General features: G+C 42.6%; 1 protein-coding gene across 2 annotated transcripts; it reads right to left on the bottom strand.

Moving 5' to 3' along the window:
• Positions 1–218: 218 nt before the first annotated feature.
• cdc42ep1a (CDC42 effector protein (Rho GTPase binding) 1a) lies at positions 219–14,030 on the bottom strand. 2 transcript variants are annotated; one of them, XM_058620607.1, is made up of 4 exons: positions 13,882–14,030; positions 8,655–8,770; positions 4,491–5,433; positions 219–1,820 (listed from the first exon to the last, which is right to left on the bottom strand). In XM_058620607.1, the coding sequence occupies exons 3-4, from the start codon at positions 4,960–4,962 to the stop codon at positions 1,129–1,131; spliced, it is 1,164 nt and encodes a 387-aa protein (XP_058476590.1). In that variant the 5' UTR covers positions 4,963–5,433; positions 8,655–8,770; positions 13,882–14,030; the 3' UTR covers positions 219–1,128. The 2 variants fall into 2 exon arrangements, with proteins under 2 accessions (XP_058476590.1, XP_058476591.1); XM_058620608.1 differs by lacking the exons at positions 8,655–8,770; positions 13,882–14,030 and adding an exon at positions 5,540–5,747.
• Between the last annotated feature and the right edge of the window lie 1,794 nt (positions 14,031–15,824).

Raw genomic sequence — 15,824 nt, 5'->3', positions numbered from 1 at the left:
AATGGTAAAAACAAAAATAATAAATGCATCCAGTGCCCTGAAGAAGCTCACCACTTGCTGTTTTTCCCAATAAATGTAAATTCATCCAGTTGGGACACAACCCAATAAACAAATCTGTTAAATTTGATCAAAAAATAATCAATTTTAGTTCTTTCTTAGATGGTATATCATGAAAAAAGACATCCGTGAAAACACATGTGAATAAAATGATATTGATCCTTAATTAAAATCATCTTTATTGTCACTTTATAGCATCATACTGTAGTATATCATTGGTATTGACTGCAGCACGTGGATGTGGATTGCACGACGATGTGCTGCAGGTGCTCATACTGTTAAAAGTACATTTATAGGTCAGTTAAAAATCTTCATGTACAGTTGTATAAAAAAAAAAGAGAGCATTTAAATGATGAATCTTCTATAAAAAGGAATACAGGAGTCAGACTTCATATTCATTACAAAAGAAAAGGTGCAGAGTATGTATTTATATAGATGGTCTGCAACATTAAAATACACATACGTAGGATTTAGTTGCTTCTAGCAAATCTTGTCATACTCCCTCTCCGTCTGGGATGTTTGTGTTTCTCTGGTTTTTATCTTTATCGGCCGGGGTTGTTCCTGAGATTCCAGATCTCGTGTTCAATTCTCTTTCCTGATATTGTCTCGTGTTCCTGAGCGAAACAATGACAAGAGGTTGTAGTGTAATGCAAAAACGTCTGTAGTAGGCTGTGGTATCTCGTTAGAGATTTGCAGTGAGAATCGTTTCCCCGCCCTCTTGTGAGCGAGGAAGTGTGTAGATATGTATAAAGTGAACGACAGGCATTATAATGTCTACGTTGAGTAGCGGCGGTGGAGTTTCCGCCACAGCATCATCTGGTATATCCTTTACTTGTCCATGCTTCCTTTTTGTTTCAACCACTGGAGGGGGAAAAAAAGTCTCCCTTTTTAAATACATTCAGTCACATGTTTGCATTGAACTGTACATCTTGCACATCCTTGAAGCGTAATTGTATAAAAAGTACAAAAGACCACCCTGTCAACAGAGCCTGCCTCGTTGACATGAATATCGCTTACAGATTTTGAGTAGAATTATCGATAAATCATATGTCGGATGTTTTTTTTCTCAACTCAGACTTTGATTTCATCCTCATCGTCCATGTAACTGTAAGACAATTTCTTCTTGGGCTGGCTGACGGTCATCACCTCTGAGCTCTGTCCCTTTAAGACACTGATGCCGTAGTGGCGCGCGAGCACATCCGTAGCGCTCTGGAAACGCTCCATTTCCATCCCCACTCCCAACCTCCCTCGTCCGGGTGACCCCATCACCACATCGGGCACTTTAACAGAAAGCCCGCCCCTGTTCACTTCTGTCACAGTCTCCTCTTCCTCTACGTCGTCCGTGTGCGGGCTCTTCTGGACGCCGCAGTCCTCCCTCAGCAGGGAGTCCACATACAAGATGGTGGCCGAGTCCATCTCCGAGCCTTCGTTGGTCAGCCCACACGCCGACCCTGCCTCTTCTATCTCCCACGCTTGGCCGTGCTCGTCCGGGTGGCCGTCAATCAAGCCGAACACCTCGCTCATGAGGGAGGGGCCGAGGTCAAAGGTGAAGGTACCCAGAGAGGTGAGAGAGGGGAGGGAGTCGGAGTAGGCGGTGGTGGGCTTGGAGTCGGAGGCTACCGCGGTGTAGCAGCTGGATAGGATGGCATCAGTGGGGTCGGTCAGGGAGCCGCGGTGGATGTTGGAAGTCGGGAGGGAGATGGAAGGCTGCTGCCGCTCAGAGCGGGAGAGACGAGGCAGAGTGACGAAACCAGACTCCAGACCTGAGGCGCACAGAGACACAAGCGTATCAGTACATGAGATCCTAATCAATACATTCTGTCTGCCCCTGGGGGTCAGGTAGCAGTGTGGGATCATGGGAATTGTTGCTTTGTTGTCTCGTTTGCTCTTAAACGTTTCGGTTTGCCGTGGGTAACACTCGAGCTAAGGCTGCAGTCCGACTAAGACAGGCAATCGGACAACTTGCCGAGTCCGAGTATACACGCGGAGGAGAAAAATGAATTTATTGACCATGTACGTCTGACTCCGCCTCTGTAGGTGGCGCTATATTTCTCTATAAGCTTTTGTATATTGAATTAGTTTCCTGTTGACATTTACGTCACAGAAAAACAACGGCGAGATGGACAGGGAGATGGATCGTGCAGTGGTTCTGTATGTTTCGTAAGCCGCTGCAGTTTATACGTCGTCTCCTTCTACTTCTGGGTCAAAGACCAGGGAGGAAATGTTGGTGTATCGGCAGAACACCAAGTCCAAATCCAGTCCGACTAAGCGTATACATGCAGTGGAGTTATCGTACTATAAATTGCAATATCCAGGTACTTTAGCTCGATTTTAGCCATACTAACCTGTTTACATGACGTTTAGAAAATCCAATTATTGTTTTGTCTGACTAAAATCAGACTAGTGTCATTAAGATGGCAACCAAAATGATCTTGAATAAAAAATATGGATTACCTATAGATTCAAGTAAATAAAAGCCTTTAATATTTCATGGATATTGAATCATATCAGGAGTAAAAGGCCTTCCTTGATGGTTTTTACTGTTGTTATGATTCATTAGACATGAAATATTAAAGCCTTTTTAAGTCATCACATTCTTGAGCGCCTTAGATGATTTTAACTTGTCTAAGATGTTCTGGATCCCCAGACTGAAGAGCACCAGATGTTTACTTTACGACAGACGACGGGCACTGCTAGCCTGTTGTTTATTGGCTGAGGGTTGGAGAATGTTGGCTAACGTTAGCACATTACTCAGCAAAATACATGACATTAGTCTTAACTTTTTTTGGCATTTCAATGCAGAAATGTTACATATTATATCTTAGGTTATATAAGATATAATATGTTATCTAAGAATAATGATACTGCTTTAATGTCTGTAATGTCAGTATGTAGAGACAGCTAATGATGGTTAGCGTCATTTAGCATAGCTTGGCTTAGCATAAAGACTGCAAGCAGAAGGAAACAAGTAGCATGGCTCTGTCCACAGAGTTCAGAATCTGCAAACCATCACTTTTTTTTATGTAAATGACAAAAGACAAGTTGTGGTTTTATGGGGTGGGGTCTCAGTGAGAAGGCAACCAAGCATACTTCCCAGAATCACTCTACTGCTTTTTGGGAGCATAAACAGAGCGATTAATCCCACAGATTGGATCTAAACCAAATTCATTTGGAAATATAACTTTTTGTGATGGCTTCCTTAAATTGAAGTGAGTTTTACAACTGAATAAATGAAAAAACTTGACTAAAAGTAAGCAAGTACTTTTTTGATTATTATTTGAATCCAAAACCCTTTTTATAAAATGAATTGAGTTGTCTAGCTATATGGATTTTTATTAACATTTTTTTAAGATGTTCCAGGCAATATACTTAATCTGACTTCTTCACCCTTGGCATAATTTAGCATTCATTCCAACAGGGGGCAGTGTGAACCCATCTGAGCACATCCTGTGTGAGGTTGCTGAGTTGATGTGCCCTCCATGCAGTGAATCACTACCGTCCAACTCTGCCAGATCACTTAACAAAGTCACACACACACTGCATTCATGACCCAAAACGGTTAAATTAGTGCAGCACTTCTGAACTCCAGCCGTACGAGCCAAGAGTCTGGAGGTTTTTCACTCCAACCAAAGCAAACAGAGTATGATTTTACAGATTAACACTCTTTAATCAGAGATTATGCATGTAGGAATTGATCAAAACAGCCTTTAAAGTGTGAACCTTTGCAGATCTGTTATGAAAAACGGCTTGATTGGCTGTTAAGTTAAGGACAAAGTTCAACATATCAACTTTCCTGCTTGGTGTATTTACATTCAACCCACCCACTTTCAAACACACACATGTTGATTTTGCTTAGACCTTGCCTCAACTCAAACAATATTAAGTACTCCGACTTGACCTTAACCTTTGCCCTAACTGCTCACACTGAAGATTAAGTCTGCAACAAGTCCCCAAAAGCCTAGAACACACACACGTCACCACCCAAACACCCACCCACATACACACAAACACAGACAGGGGAGGTGAGACTGCATGAGCGATGAGTGTGGTGTTAATGTGGGTCATTCAAACAGCCTCTCAGACAGCGTGTTGCCACTTCTGTCTGGATCGCTCCGTGTTATCGCTGATAGAGCTGCTGAACCAAGGTGATTCAGAAGGACAATCTGGGCCAAATCTGTCTCCATGATCACTGGATAGAAATGACGGATGGGTTTCATGGCAGCCAATTCTGGCTTTGTGAGTGACAGTTTTGTGAGAATTGGCTACAGTGAATCACCCAAACAAGTCCCAAAAACTGCTTAAGGATGTCAAAAAAAGACACTAGCTATACTTTTCAGAATGGCTGATATTATAAGCTGATTTGTTAAATTTTGGGGGTTGGATGGTGGTTTGGATATTCCACATCTTTAAGAAACAGATATGACCGTACTCACCGTAAGAGCTTTTCTTCTCCTCTGGTGTACTACGCGAGCTGGGGAAAAGCACCTTGGCAGTAGGGCTCCCATTGGACATATCCACGTCTAACCTGGGAAGGGAGATGGCATTCTTGATGATGGGAGAAACGGGAGGAGGCGGCGGGGACAGATCCTTGGGTCCTCCTCTGGGATGGTTGTCCGAGCCCCTCCTGATTTGCCGCAGCGTCCTGGAGAAGAACGCTCCGATCTTGTTGTCGGGGGACGTGATAGATTCTGTGTCCCTGTTGTTCCCGTTGGCCGTCCCGCCGTGGTTACTGAGGAAGGACGTGTCCCCGAAGACATCGCCGCCGCGGCCCACGTGCATGGTGTGGCGGAAGTCCCCCAAGGGGGGGCTGATCATCTCCACTGTGAGGTCACTTTTGAAGCGCCGCTTGCTGTGGGAGTGTGTGACCAGACCTTTGAGGCCGGAAAACTTTTCCTGAAGATTCATGGTCTCAAGAGGTAAACGGCTTTATGAACCTGAAACAATGTCTTCAATCTGACCGAAAGAGTGAACTGGACTAAGATGACCTTTTTTTGTCTCAGTTTTATGCAAAAATCAGTTCAGGGCTCCAAAGAACAGACCGGGAAACTACCCCTCCAAAGTTATTCCAAGATCTTGAAAAACCATGTAATCACTAAAGCTGAAAAGTTGAACTCCAAGCCTGCAGCACCAAGTCGTTCTCTCAAATATTATCTCTGTTTATCATTTGCAGGCCAAACTCTGTCCCACTCTTTGTTGCTGGCTGAATTAAACAGACATAAATTGAGGAGAACACTGTGCAGTTGTGTTCCTGGAGGCAGTCGAGCCAGTTGGAGTGTGGTCAGGTCGCCTGGCTCGCTCTGGGCTTTGGCTTTGTCGACATCAGCTCAGAAATAGGTCCAGCTGCAAATGGTTGTGCGGTTTGCTCCATGGAACCATCTATTGAGAATAAAAACAGGGAGGGAAAAAAAACATCTATCTTTAAAAATCCAGACAGGGATGTATTTGATTTTGAAGGATGTTGGGAGAAAAGCTTGACATTTACAGTTTATTCTGTGAAAGTTGAGATTCAGTGCTTTCCTGCTCTGAACTCGGGCAAAGTAACCCCACAGCATTTTGGACAGTGGGCGTTCCTCAGGTTTTAAAGATTCCGCGTTCCAAACGTCCACTGATCTGGAACCTTCTAAATTTAGACCTGGGTCACTCTTCTGTGAAACAACCCAAAGTCTGCTCCCTGGAATAAGGTGGACTTTCGTGGGGGGGGGGATTCCTGCGTCCATTTGTCTGGCATACAGGTCACAGGAAGTTCATTTGACATTTCACTGAAATGAGTTATCACACTTTCAAAGCAGAGGAGCGTTTTCTCATACAGCAGCAGTGGCTCTGTTTATAAACAGGGAAAGTATGCTCCGTGAGATAGGAAGAGATAACGTCCTGTTTGTGAGAAGCACTGTTGAGACACAACACTGACAAGTAAATGGCTGGAATTAAAATCATATGAATCAGTAATCATAATGAAGAGTTTACTTTAACTTCCAATCAGTTGGTGATACGGAGTAAAATATTTTCCTTCATCTATAGTGGTGAAAAACTTAATTACATTGTTGTTTCCAGACTAAAATGACTGTTTTTTCATATTTAGTACTACTTTATATGTGTGTATACAGTTCTTTCTTTCCACTACTTCTGTCTGATTGGCTTTCCCAACATTGGCATTCACACATTATGGATCTATGACTTGTAACAGTTGCTGAAATCATTTCAGGGAATAGCAACAAAGTTTGCTAGCGAATGAAAATCATCGATGTTTTTGTGCCCCAACTTCTTCCTCCATATGATCGTCCATTAGGTCAGTCATTTTAATTTAAAACAATGAATAAATCCCACAGTGGAGTGAGGACCTATTGGAATTCCTGGAATTAGTTTATTTTCCTCCACAACAATTGCGTTTTTGAGGCACTAAACGTGGTGAAAACGGACGAAAATCGGCACTCACATCAGAAACTCCAAAGGTGAAACCTGGTAGGACAAAGCCGAAACTAAGTTGCACGAAATTTCACGAAACTTGGTGGAAACATGTGACATACCTGGACGAACAAAAAAGTCTATTGGGACCATGGGCTCAGCTCAACAGGAAGTTGGCCATTTTGAATTTGGCGTTCATTTTGGCAACTTGCATGCTTCATAAATGAACAAACTCGTCTGAAACAACGTGTCAACTTGTACTAAACAGATCAAACAACAACAAAAGTTATCAAAAGGTTCCACAGATTCAAAAGGGCGTGGCCATACAACAACCTTTGGAGACTTTCGACCAAGAGACCCAGCCAGAAATCATCTCAAAAATTCAAGGGCATAGCACCATTTGCTGGCAGCAAAGCAGCTGCGAGGGCCCGGACAATGCAGCTTGAATTTTCATTTGGCTTTTTACAATTAATTTACTGCCGTTTTAATTTATATATTGTGTTATTTTAGTGACTGACTGGACAATCTATTACAGCCTTTTGTCGATTTAGGAACTTCATACCTCCGTAAGTGTGTAATGAAGGCAGACAGGGTTTTTTCAGGTGTTGCTCTTTGCCAGCTGAGTAATGGATATCCAATTTTCAAATATTTTGATAGTATAAAGCAGCTCGTAGAAAAAGGACCTCTGGTTCTCTTTAAAAGCTTTCCACTGCAGCAGCAAGTACATGTAGGCGGACTTCCCACGCATGCAAGGCCCCGTCTGGCTTCATTAATGACCTGCTATGGTTCAGGACATGGAGATTGCATCAGGTCCAAGGCAGCCCCTTCTAATTTGCTGCTGACCGCAGTCCCAGGCCCCTGCGCTCCACTTCTCCTGGCTGGGTGTTTTTAAGAGGGGCATCTGGGAGCGGAGCGAGGGAGGAAACATGCCACATACCAGCGCTGAGCACGGTCATATCGTGGTTCACAGAGGCACACCAGGGACCAGTGTACCAAGGTGTGATGTCAAATGTGAAACAGTGTGAGTCTGTAGGGACTGTGTGCATGTTCCCATGAACTGTACGGAATCTGCTGGCCACCTATTCTCCAAAAGACCAATTTAACAATGGCAATTATTATTTTGTAATTTGCTGTTCCTCATTCTACCTGACAGACATGTGGAAACTTTGTTTTCAGTTGTATGTTTCCTTGTTATGTCTTGTATTTTGTGCTGTAGCTTCCTTATTTCTGCCAGGTATGTTCTACGATGTCTTGAGTGTGAGACCCAACCGGGTTACACCTATTGTCTAAAGGGAAAAAGGTTGTCTTGGCCAAGTGGCAACCAGTAGGGACGTTTTCTATAAGAATCTGGACTCCGGTTTGGAAGCTTTTTGTCAAATTTGCTGAACAGGAATCCTTCGCAGTTGACTCATACGGTCAGCACAGAATTATGGACAGATGACAAAATTGAAGTCCCCGGGAACCTAACTTGCCACGGCGCACAAACAGACGCAGTAAAATGTTTGCTGACGTTGTAAATCAAGCGCAAAGACGTTTCATTTTTACCCCCCATGTTTGTTTGTCTATTCAAACAGAGTCCTCATCCAGCAAACCAGAAGCCTGAGTAGCACTTTTTACACTCAGTCTTTGGTCTTGCCATATCAAGGTTGAACAAAACAAACCTCAGTCTAATTAATAACTGACCGTATTACAGGAATACACATGGGCCTCATTAAATATGTGACTGTGTGTGTGCTCACAGAGAGCTCTGGGGTTTTTCCTGCTCTCTCTAATCCTGTTAAAGACCATTGACCACAGCTCAGAGGGGGGTCACTTATGTATTTGGACCGTTTAGGCCAGTGATTTCTCAATCGTTTTAGACGTTTCCCTGCTCCAACACACCACATTCGAATTATTGCTTTGAGCTGACCATTTGAATGAGGTGTTTCAGAGCAAGTTAACGTCTAGATTAGGGGTCTGCGAGGACCAACCAGGATTGAGAAACACTGCTTTAGCTGATCACTCTTTCTTCCTTATCTTTTCTGTGGCTGTTCTTCCTTGCACTTTTGTCTTTTTGGCTTGTTTTCAGGGTTACACAAATACACTTGGTGTCAGATTAACTGGCCCACAAAGACAAACAAAACCCTCCAATAGTTTTAGTCTTTACAAGTTTAAAAGCAGGCTGATCCTCTCAACGGGGGCAATTCAAGACGTACCCTGGATTATCCTCTAATCCTTCATCTCCTCCAGTTTACCCCCCAGTAGGGCACCTGTTTCAGGGCACAGCGTGGGCTGCTACAACTCCGGTCAGCTGGTTCTCTGGTTCTGATTGCTGTCGGAGAGAGGACACAAAAATATAAATTAAGTTTGAGGAGAGCGAAGGAGGAACATGGCACATTTAGCATATAGTCATAAAGATGGTCTGATGACCTCAGTGCACAGTTTCTAATCGAGAAACAGCAAGATTTATTCTCTTTCTGTTTTTAAATGTGTCATAATTACGGGCACTGTTTCCTTCCGTTTTGATGTTCAGTTCCAAAATAGCTGTCTTTGGGAAAGTTACCCTTCTGGGGGATTTTTTGGTGGATTCACACATCACAGACAAGCTCAACAAAATATTTCCGTGTCACTGTTTACAGTATTTTTCTTGAGGTGGCTTTGCTGAAAATAACTCAAAGGGTAACCACAGTTAAATAGGAGCCGTGTGTGTTGCCTGTCGTCGCTGCTGCTGTTATTGTTGTTGTTGTGTGTAGGAACACATTCCTGACGCGGTGCATCTGTCGCTGGAGTCTTTCTTTCGATCACGAGCATCAAGCGCTCGGCTCCACAACCTCACCGCTGATTGAAACCACGTTTGGGTCTCCATCTTCCTTTTCTCTCTCATTTCTCACGTCCTGTCTCCTTTTCCTTTCTATTCTTCTGCTCTATTCCTGTTCTCTCTTTACTTTCCATCACTAGAGATTTATGATTTGTTTGTGTCTTTCCCGATTGCTCCTCTTTCATTTTCTCCTTCTCCTTCCCTCTTTTTTCCCCCATTTGCTCTCTTCTTTCTCTTTCATGTCTTTCCTTTGTTTCTCTTTGAGGGTCTTGAATGACTTAGGAAGACTGAAACAGCTTGACTACAACAGCTGTTTGAGGCCACACACACACATTTGCTCCACTTCTGATGACTTTAACTCAACATTGTTTACTCGGCTACAGTTTGCCTGGACTTTGTGTTTTATCATGGCTCCTTCTCTCCTTCCCTCACTCCCTCCCTCCTCTCATGACCTTCACTCACTAACCCCACTAACCAGGTGAACAAACATACAAGATAAGGCCACTTTTTTCTCTCTCTTTTTTTAGCCCCGACCTTTGATTTTCAATTACATTCCTATTTTCACTGTCCACGCTCAGGTCTGAATCCAAGCAAAACACGGCTACACTTCCTTCTTATCCGAGAAAACATTTTCATGCTTCATTTTCATGTTCTCCGAGGCCCTCTGCTTCCTGACAGTCACAATTTATGCTCTTTGTTGTCTCTCTTTTCACACAATCTTCGCTTCTTCTTCTTCTTCTTGCTCCCACCATCCCATCTTGCACATTAGCTAATGCGCCACTTGACGCAGACAGACGTTGCCTTTGCTGATAAAAGCCTATAAGTACCGATATGTTGTCGTGCTAAATGCTATGTAAATATTGAAGACAGTCAGTCAGTCAGTCATCATCTACCGCTTTATCCTCTGCCAGAGGGTCGCGGGGGGTGCTGTGCCAATCTCAGCTACATCGGGCGATAGGCGGGGTACACCCTGGACAGTTCGCCAGTCCATCGCAGGGCCACACACACAGATAGAGACAAACAACCATTCACTCTCACACTCACTCCTATGGTCAATTTGGAGTGTCCAATTTACCTATCCCCACATTGCATGTTTTTGGACTGTGGGAGGAAGCCGGAGTACCCGGAGAAAACCCACGCACACACGGGGAGAACATGCAAACTCCATGCAGAAAGGCCCTTGTTCCAACCGGGGCTCGAACCCGGGTCTTCTCGCTGCAAGGCGAGAGTGCTAACCACTACACCACCGTGTGGCCATATTGAAGACAGTGTCACTTTTTTATTTGTCCACCAGAGGGCAGTGACAAATGTTTAACAGCTCTCGCTACCAGGTTTTGTCGGGTGTAGCTAGCTAGGGAATAAAGCTAGCACAAGATAGTTAAATATGGTTTACTGGTGACTTCTGATGTTTTCAGTAGACTGGCCCACACTAGACTAGATTTTAAAAACTTGACTTTATTTTAAAAATGTGGGAGAACACAGACACAACGCATTTTGTGAGCGATTTTCAACGTTTTACTAGACGAACAATTTCAGGGAGGAGATTCCAGGGATTTGTGATGTCACAGAAACTGGCATGATTTTGTTATGTGTGTGTGTGTGTGTGTGTGTGCGCACGATGTTTTTTGTTAATACCGACTGAACATGTGACACGCAGTAGAAATTAATCTCCCAATTGCATTATCTGGTCGTGTTAGTCCGAATTTGACATGAATTTGACATGAAGTAGTGACGACCGATGAGTGAAACTGGCAGTGACTGTTTACATTAGAGCGTTTTAATTCATTAATTAATATATCAGTATTTGCCCTGGTGTATTGATTATTGTATTGCACGAGGAAGGACGACAATACGTCACCAAATTGATATCTTAACTACTCACGCAATATTTTTATATAATGTACTTATATATGTATATATATATATATATATTTACATATACATATATATATATATATATATATAATATAATTTTATAATAGATTTATACTGACTCAATTCACACATCACTTAAAAACCAATTGTTCCTCTTCCTTCCTCACTGGAGAAACACTGCATCCTTCTTTGATATTTCCATGTTCTGTATATAATGTACACTTGACTCTGCCAGCACCAGATGATTAACACATGCCTGTAACATGTTTCCTGTACTCACCCCCCCTCCCTCCCTCCCGTGATTTACACTAATGATACAGTATGTTTGAAAACACATGATTCAGTAAATGAGACCAGACATGTACTGTGGTTTGTCTGCTGTATTTCTCTCTTTCTTTCTTTTTCAAACCTAAGTTATACATTCCTCTGGGAGAGACCCTTGGTGACCTTTGGGTGTCATTGACGCAACCAACCAGGAAAGGTTGTCAGTTACAGAGGTGTGAACTCTGGATCCAAATGCTGTATTTGTTTTCACACCATAGGGTTCCTTGGCATTTTTTTTTTTTTTTTTTTTTTTGGCCACACATGATGAGTCTGGGAAAAGTGCTCCATCACAGCCTGTCATCACCAAATGGCTGCAACTCATTTAATTAACCGGATCACGATCGAAGCCCCAGTAAAAGCAACAACAGAGTGTTATGACAAACACGACTGATCAATTTTCTGGTCAACAACCAGAACAACCAGCAGCTCATGTAGCCAGCGGCAAGGTCGACGGTGTGACCTTTGGCAGTGAAGGTGAAAAATGAGCAAACTTGACAAACTGCCAAATCTGTGAAATAACAGAAGTTTTCATATAGTTTTCATATAGTTGACTTTCCCCATTTTGCCTGAAAGTATACGATATGAAACCCAGACATGTTATGTCATACATCTGTGCTTTTGTCTAATTGATTGATGCAAGGATTCATGGTAAAAGAATGGAAAGCAAGTGCCTTCATGCAAATGTGAAACTCACAGTGCATTCATGTGGTGTTGGATAAAAGGGGGAAAAGGGATTTTCTGACTGGGAAAATTTCAGGTCAGAACTGAGGAAGTCAGCAAAACCTGATCACACTTGCCAAGTTGTTGACATCATACGTGAAGAAAGTAAATATGATACCAGATTGTTATAGCCACTATATGTTTATATTTAAGACCTCTATTTTTATATATCAGGGCTGAACAACAGGTTCAAATATCTAATTGTAATTTTTCTTGACTGCTATATAATAATAATATAAGAATTTTGTTAGAATTTGCTTTAAATCTGCCCCACACCATATTTCTGTGCCAATCTGGTCCTTTCCTAGGCTGAGTTGAACAGATTATATGGCCAAATTATCCTGTCGTACCGAGGTCTCAAACTTGTGGCTCATGGGCCATATGTGGCCCTCCAGTCCATTTCATTAAAATCAGCTTATAATGGTGGGTTTTTTTGCATTATAAATACATATTTATACATCTTTATTGTGAAATATCTATCGTTGCGATGTCCCGATGAAATATCGTGATATCATTTTAAGCTCTTTCACTTGACTGGACCCCCTACTAGCCGAGCCAGAAGAACAAAGTGCATAAAGTCTATGTATTGAACGTGGATGGGGCATCTCTTAACGTAGCTCACCACTTTGATATTTTGTACATTGTGACATCACATTTCAAACACGGCTGATGCCGGGGTGACAGAAAGGGGGAGTGCAGGACAAAGCACTGACAGAGAGAATGGTGTTGATTTCCTTTTTTTTTAGTGGTTTCACCCACATTAAAAAATCCTTGGTCAACTTCAGTGTGTGAGTGTGCATGTTGGTGGTATTCTCTCCCTCCCTTGTGGCTCACTAACAGGTTGCATGGGTCAAAAGGTCGCTGCCCCCCTAACTGTCTGTTTGTGTCCATAATTAAAACACTTGAGGAGCCACCAACTTCAACTTCACCCTGTCATGTCGTGGTCGTGTCAGTGTGACTTGTATGGAAATTGAAACATGATGTTGTTAGGCATGTAGCTGCTGTATAATTACAAGGCAGCGTGATAGATTTAAAAAATATATATATATATATATATATATATATATATATATGAAAGTGCTGCCAGAGCTTATTCTGACCAGAGTTGCAGTGGTGGTGAAATAGTAATGATATACTGCTGAATATAAATATGTTGCAGAGCAGATTGAGTTACATGTCTGGGATCTGGGAAAAGACTCTTAATGGTAATATAACACAGTCTTGTCTGATGATAACAGCCTGGTTTAAATAAACTAAACAAACGGTGAAACATGTCTAAAAATGCCGTGACCTTATCTGAGACCAAATTTAATGTTGTTTGCTTTATTTCTCCAACTATTATCATCTGCATTTTCTGCTTTTGTTCCCAGTTTTTAAACATAATCTCTATGTATTTTATTATGTAATGTTGCAAAGAGTGACCTTACACTGTTTTCAAATGAAGGATGATGATGATAAATTCAACTACTTTTCAATAGGAAAAATAGAAGAAAAAAGTAATAATGAACCACTTCTTGAAATTATAGCAACAGGTAATCAAAGAAAACACTTACAGACATATTATAAAAACTATTAAAGGGATTTTATCGGCGATAAATCAGTTTCTACATGAACATTATAGACAATAAAACTCACAGTTATTGTGCGCCTTTCTTTCTTTCTTTCTTTCTTTTTCAAAGGTGTCAAAAAAGTGAAAATAAACTCACCACAGGAAAGTGATTCTCGTTGAAAATCTCCAAAATTAATTCTCTTTCCAGTGGGAAAACGCCGCAATAAAGGCTGAGGTTGTGGGGGGGTTTTGGGTGCGAGGAAGCCGCAGGAGCAGCCGGACTGCGCCGCTGGTGCGCCGGGTGTGCGGAGCAGCGCAGCGCGGAGGATGAGGGGAAGGGGCGGGGCCGCGGATCAAATACCAGAGCGCGCGTCAGAGGCTCCCACACACACACACGCGCGCACACACACAGTGTGATGTCTCTACAACATGTTAATTGAGTCATTGACACCATTTGAAGCAATAAATGGTCTTGTGGAGGCATAAAGCAGGGGGCGCTGTCACACGAATGTAGATTTTTAATAGTGTGTGAATAACCTATTCATACTTATTTGTTTCCCTTTTTTAAATCTAATATAAAGGAGTTTTTGTAAGTATAAAGTGAAGTGTCTTCCATGTGTGTTCATGTCTAGGGTTAAATCATCATCAGACTTTATCAGCTGAGTATCTGCTGACTCTCAGCTGGAGGGAAACACATAATTATGAAATACTTTCATAATGGACGCGTCCCTTAAAATAACCAATAAAGGGCCGTGCTGTAATATGACTCAGATTATACCTCAACGCACGCTAACAAGGGCTTTTGTGTCATTCTGTGATTAAACTGTAATTATAAAGTCTAACAACCACAAACACAAGTAGCCATATAGTACAATTTTGAGAAAATTGATTTTTCACTCTCTTGTCAAACCTGTTCCAGTCACTGAACTGAAATACAGCTAAACGGGTTGTGAGTCGGCTCACGATCGTCCGATTTCAGCAGTGCTGACGCTAAATACACCAGACTCCTCTGAGTTTAACCCCTGTTTTTAGGATTTTTAAGTCTTTTTAACCGATCTAAAGTTCAGCATCGTTCGGTTTGATTCCTGTGTCGGGCGTCGCACTCATGTCTCTTCCAGTGACGACACTCTCTGACCAATCAGCGGCCGGCAATCTGTCAACGTCACATTTTAGTATCGACTCAGCTCGCTTGGAAACTCGTCAGAGCCGGCACTACAAAAAGGACCAGGTACCAGGTACTATCACTGATGGAAGAGCTAAAATAAAAGAGTAGAGTCGAGCCGTGCCGAGTCGTGCTAGAACTGTATCGCGAAAAAGCGCCCATTAGATCCATATTTTGCTTCATAGGATCGGTGCCTCGAAATACCTGGCAACCTTGAGTCTTTGGAGGGCAATAGATTTTTATTTGCTTTGCACCTGTACCTGTTTTAAACATCTTACATACAGCGTAACCCCTTTATTATTCTTTACCTTATTATTTTCCTTGTTGTTTCCTGCCCCCCACTGTGACGACACTCTCTGGGGACGGCAGTCTGTTGAGGTCACATTTTAGTATCGGCTCAGCTCGCTTGGAAACTAGTCAGAGCAGGTATCATTGCTAGTGGAAAATACGCCGTTAATACACATTCACTGCTGCATAGACTTCGTCCAGCACTCGGAGAACAAACAGTCTTCAGAGTTGTTGTCGCTGCACAGAATGCACACGTCCACGGTCCCGGGCTGACCTGTGCAACAGGAAACAGAGTCTTATCGACAGGAACAGAAGCATCCTCGACCCCCGTCCTCAAAGGCTTGTAACTTTGGCCTGTGTGTGTGTGTGTGTGTGTGTGTGTGTGTGTCGTTAAATCTCCGAGGTGGCCTGTTGTCTGTGCCAGCGCTCGCCACAGCCGATGACACCACAGCCACATGCCACTTCATAGAGAGCTACCACACTTCCCTGTTGCCTTACACAGCCCTGATACAACACACACACATGCTCATAACACACACACACACACACACACTGTAGTTAAGCAGAAGTAAATGCAATCACACATAAACTGGAGAGCAATTGTTGCTCATGGTGTCAGACAACACCCTTCCTCATTTCATACAGGCCTG

Source organism: Solea solea, chromosome 21, assembly GCF_958295425.1.
Source record: "Solea solea chromosome 21, fSolSol10.1, whole genome shotgun sequence".
Lineage (NCBI taxonomy): Eukaryota > Metazoa > Chordata > Actinopteri > Pleuronectiformes > Soleidae > Solea > Solea solea.
The sequence above is the reverse complement of the archived record's forward strand: the minus strand, read 5'-3'. Positions and strand labels throughout refer to the sequence as shown.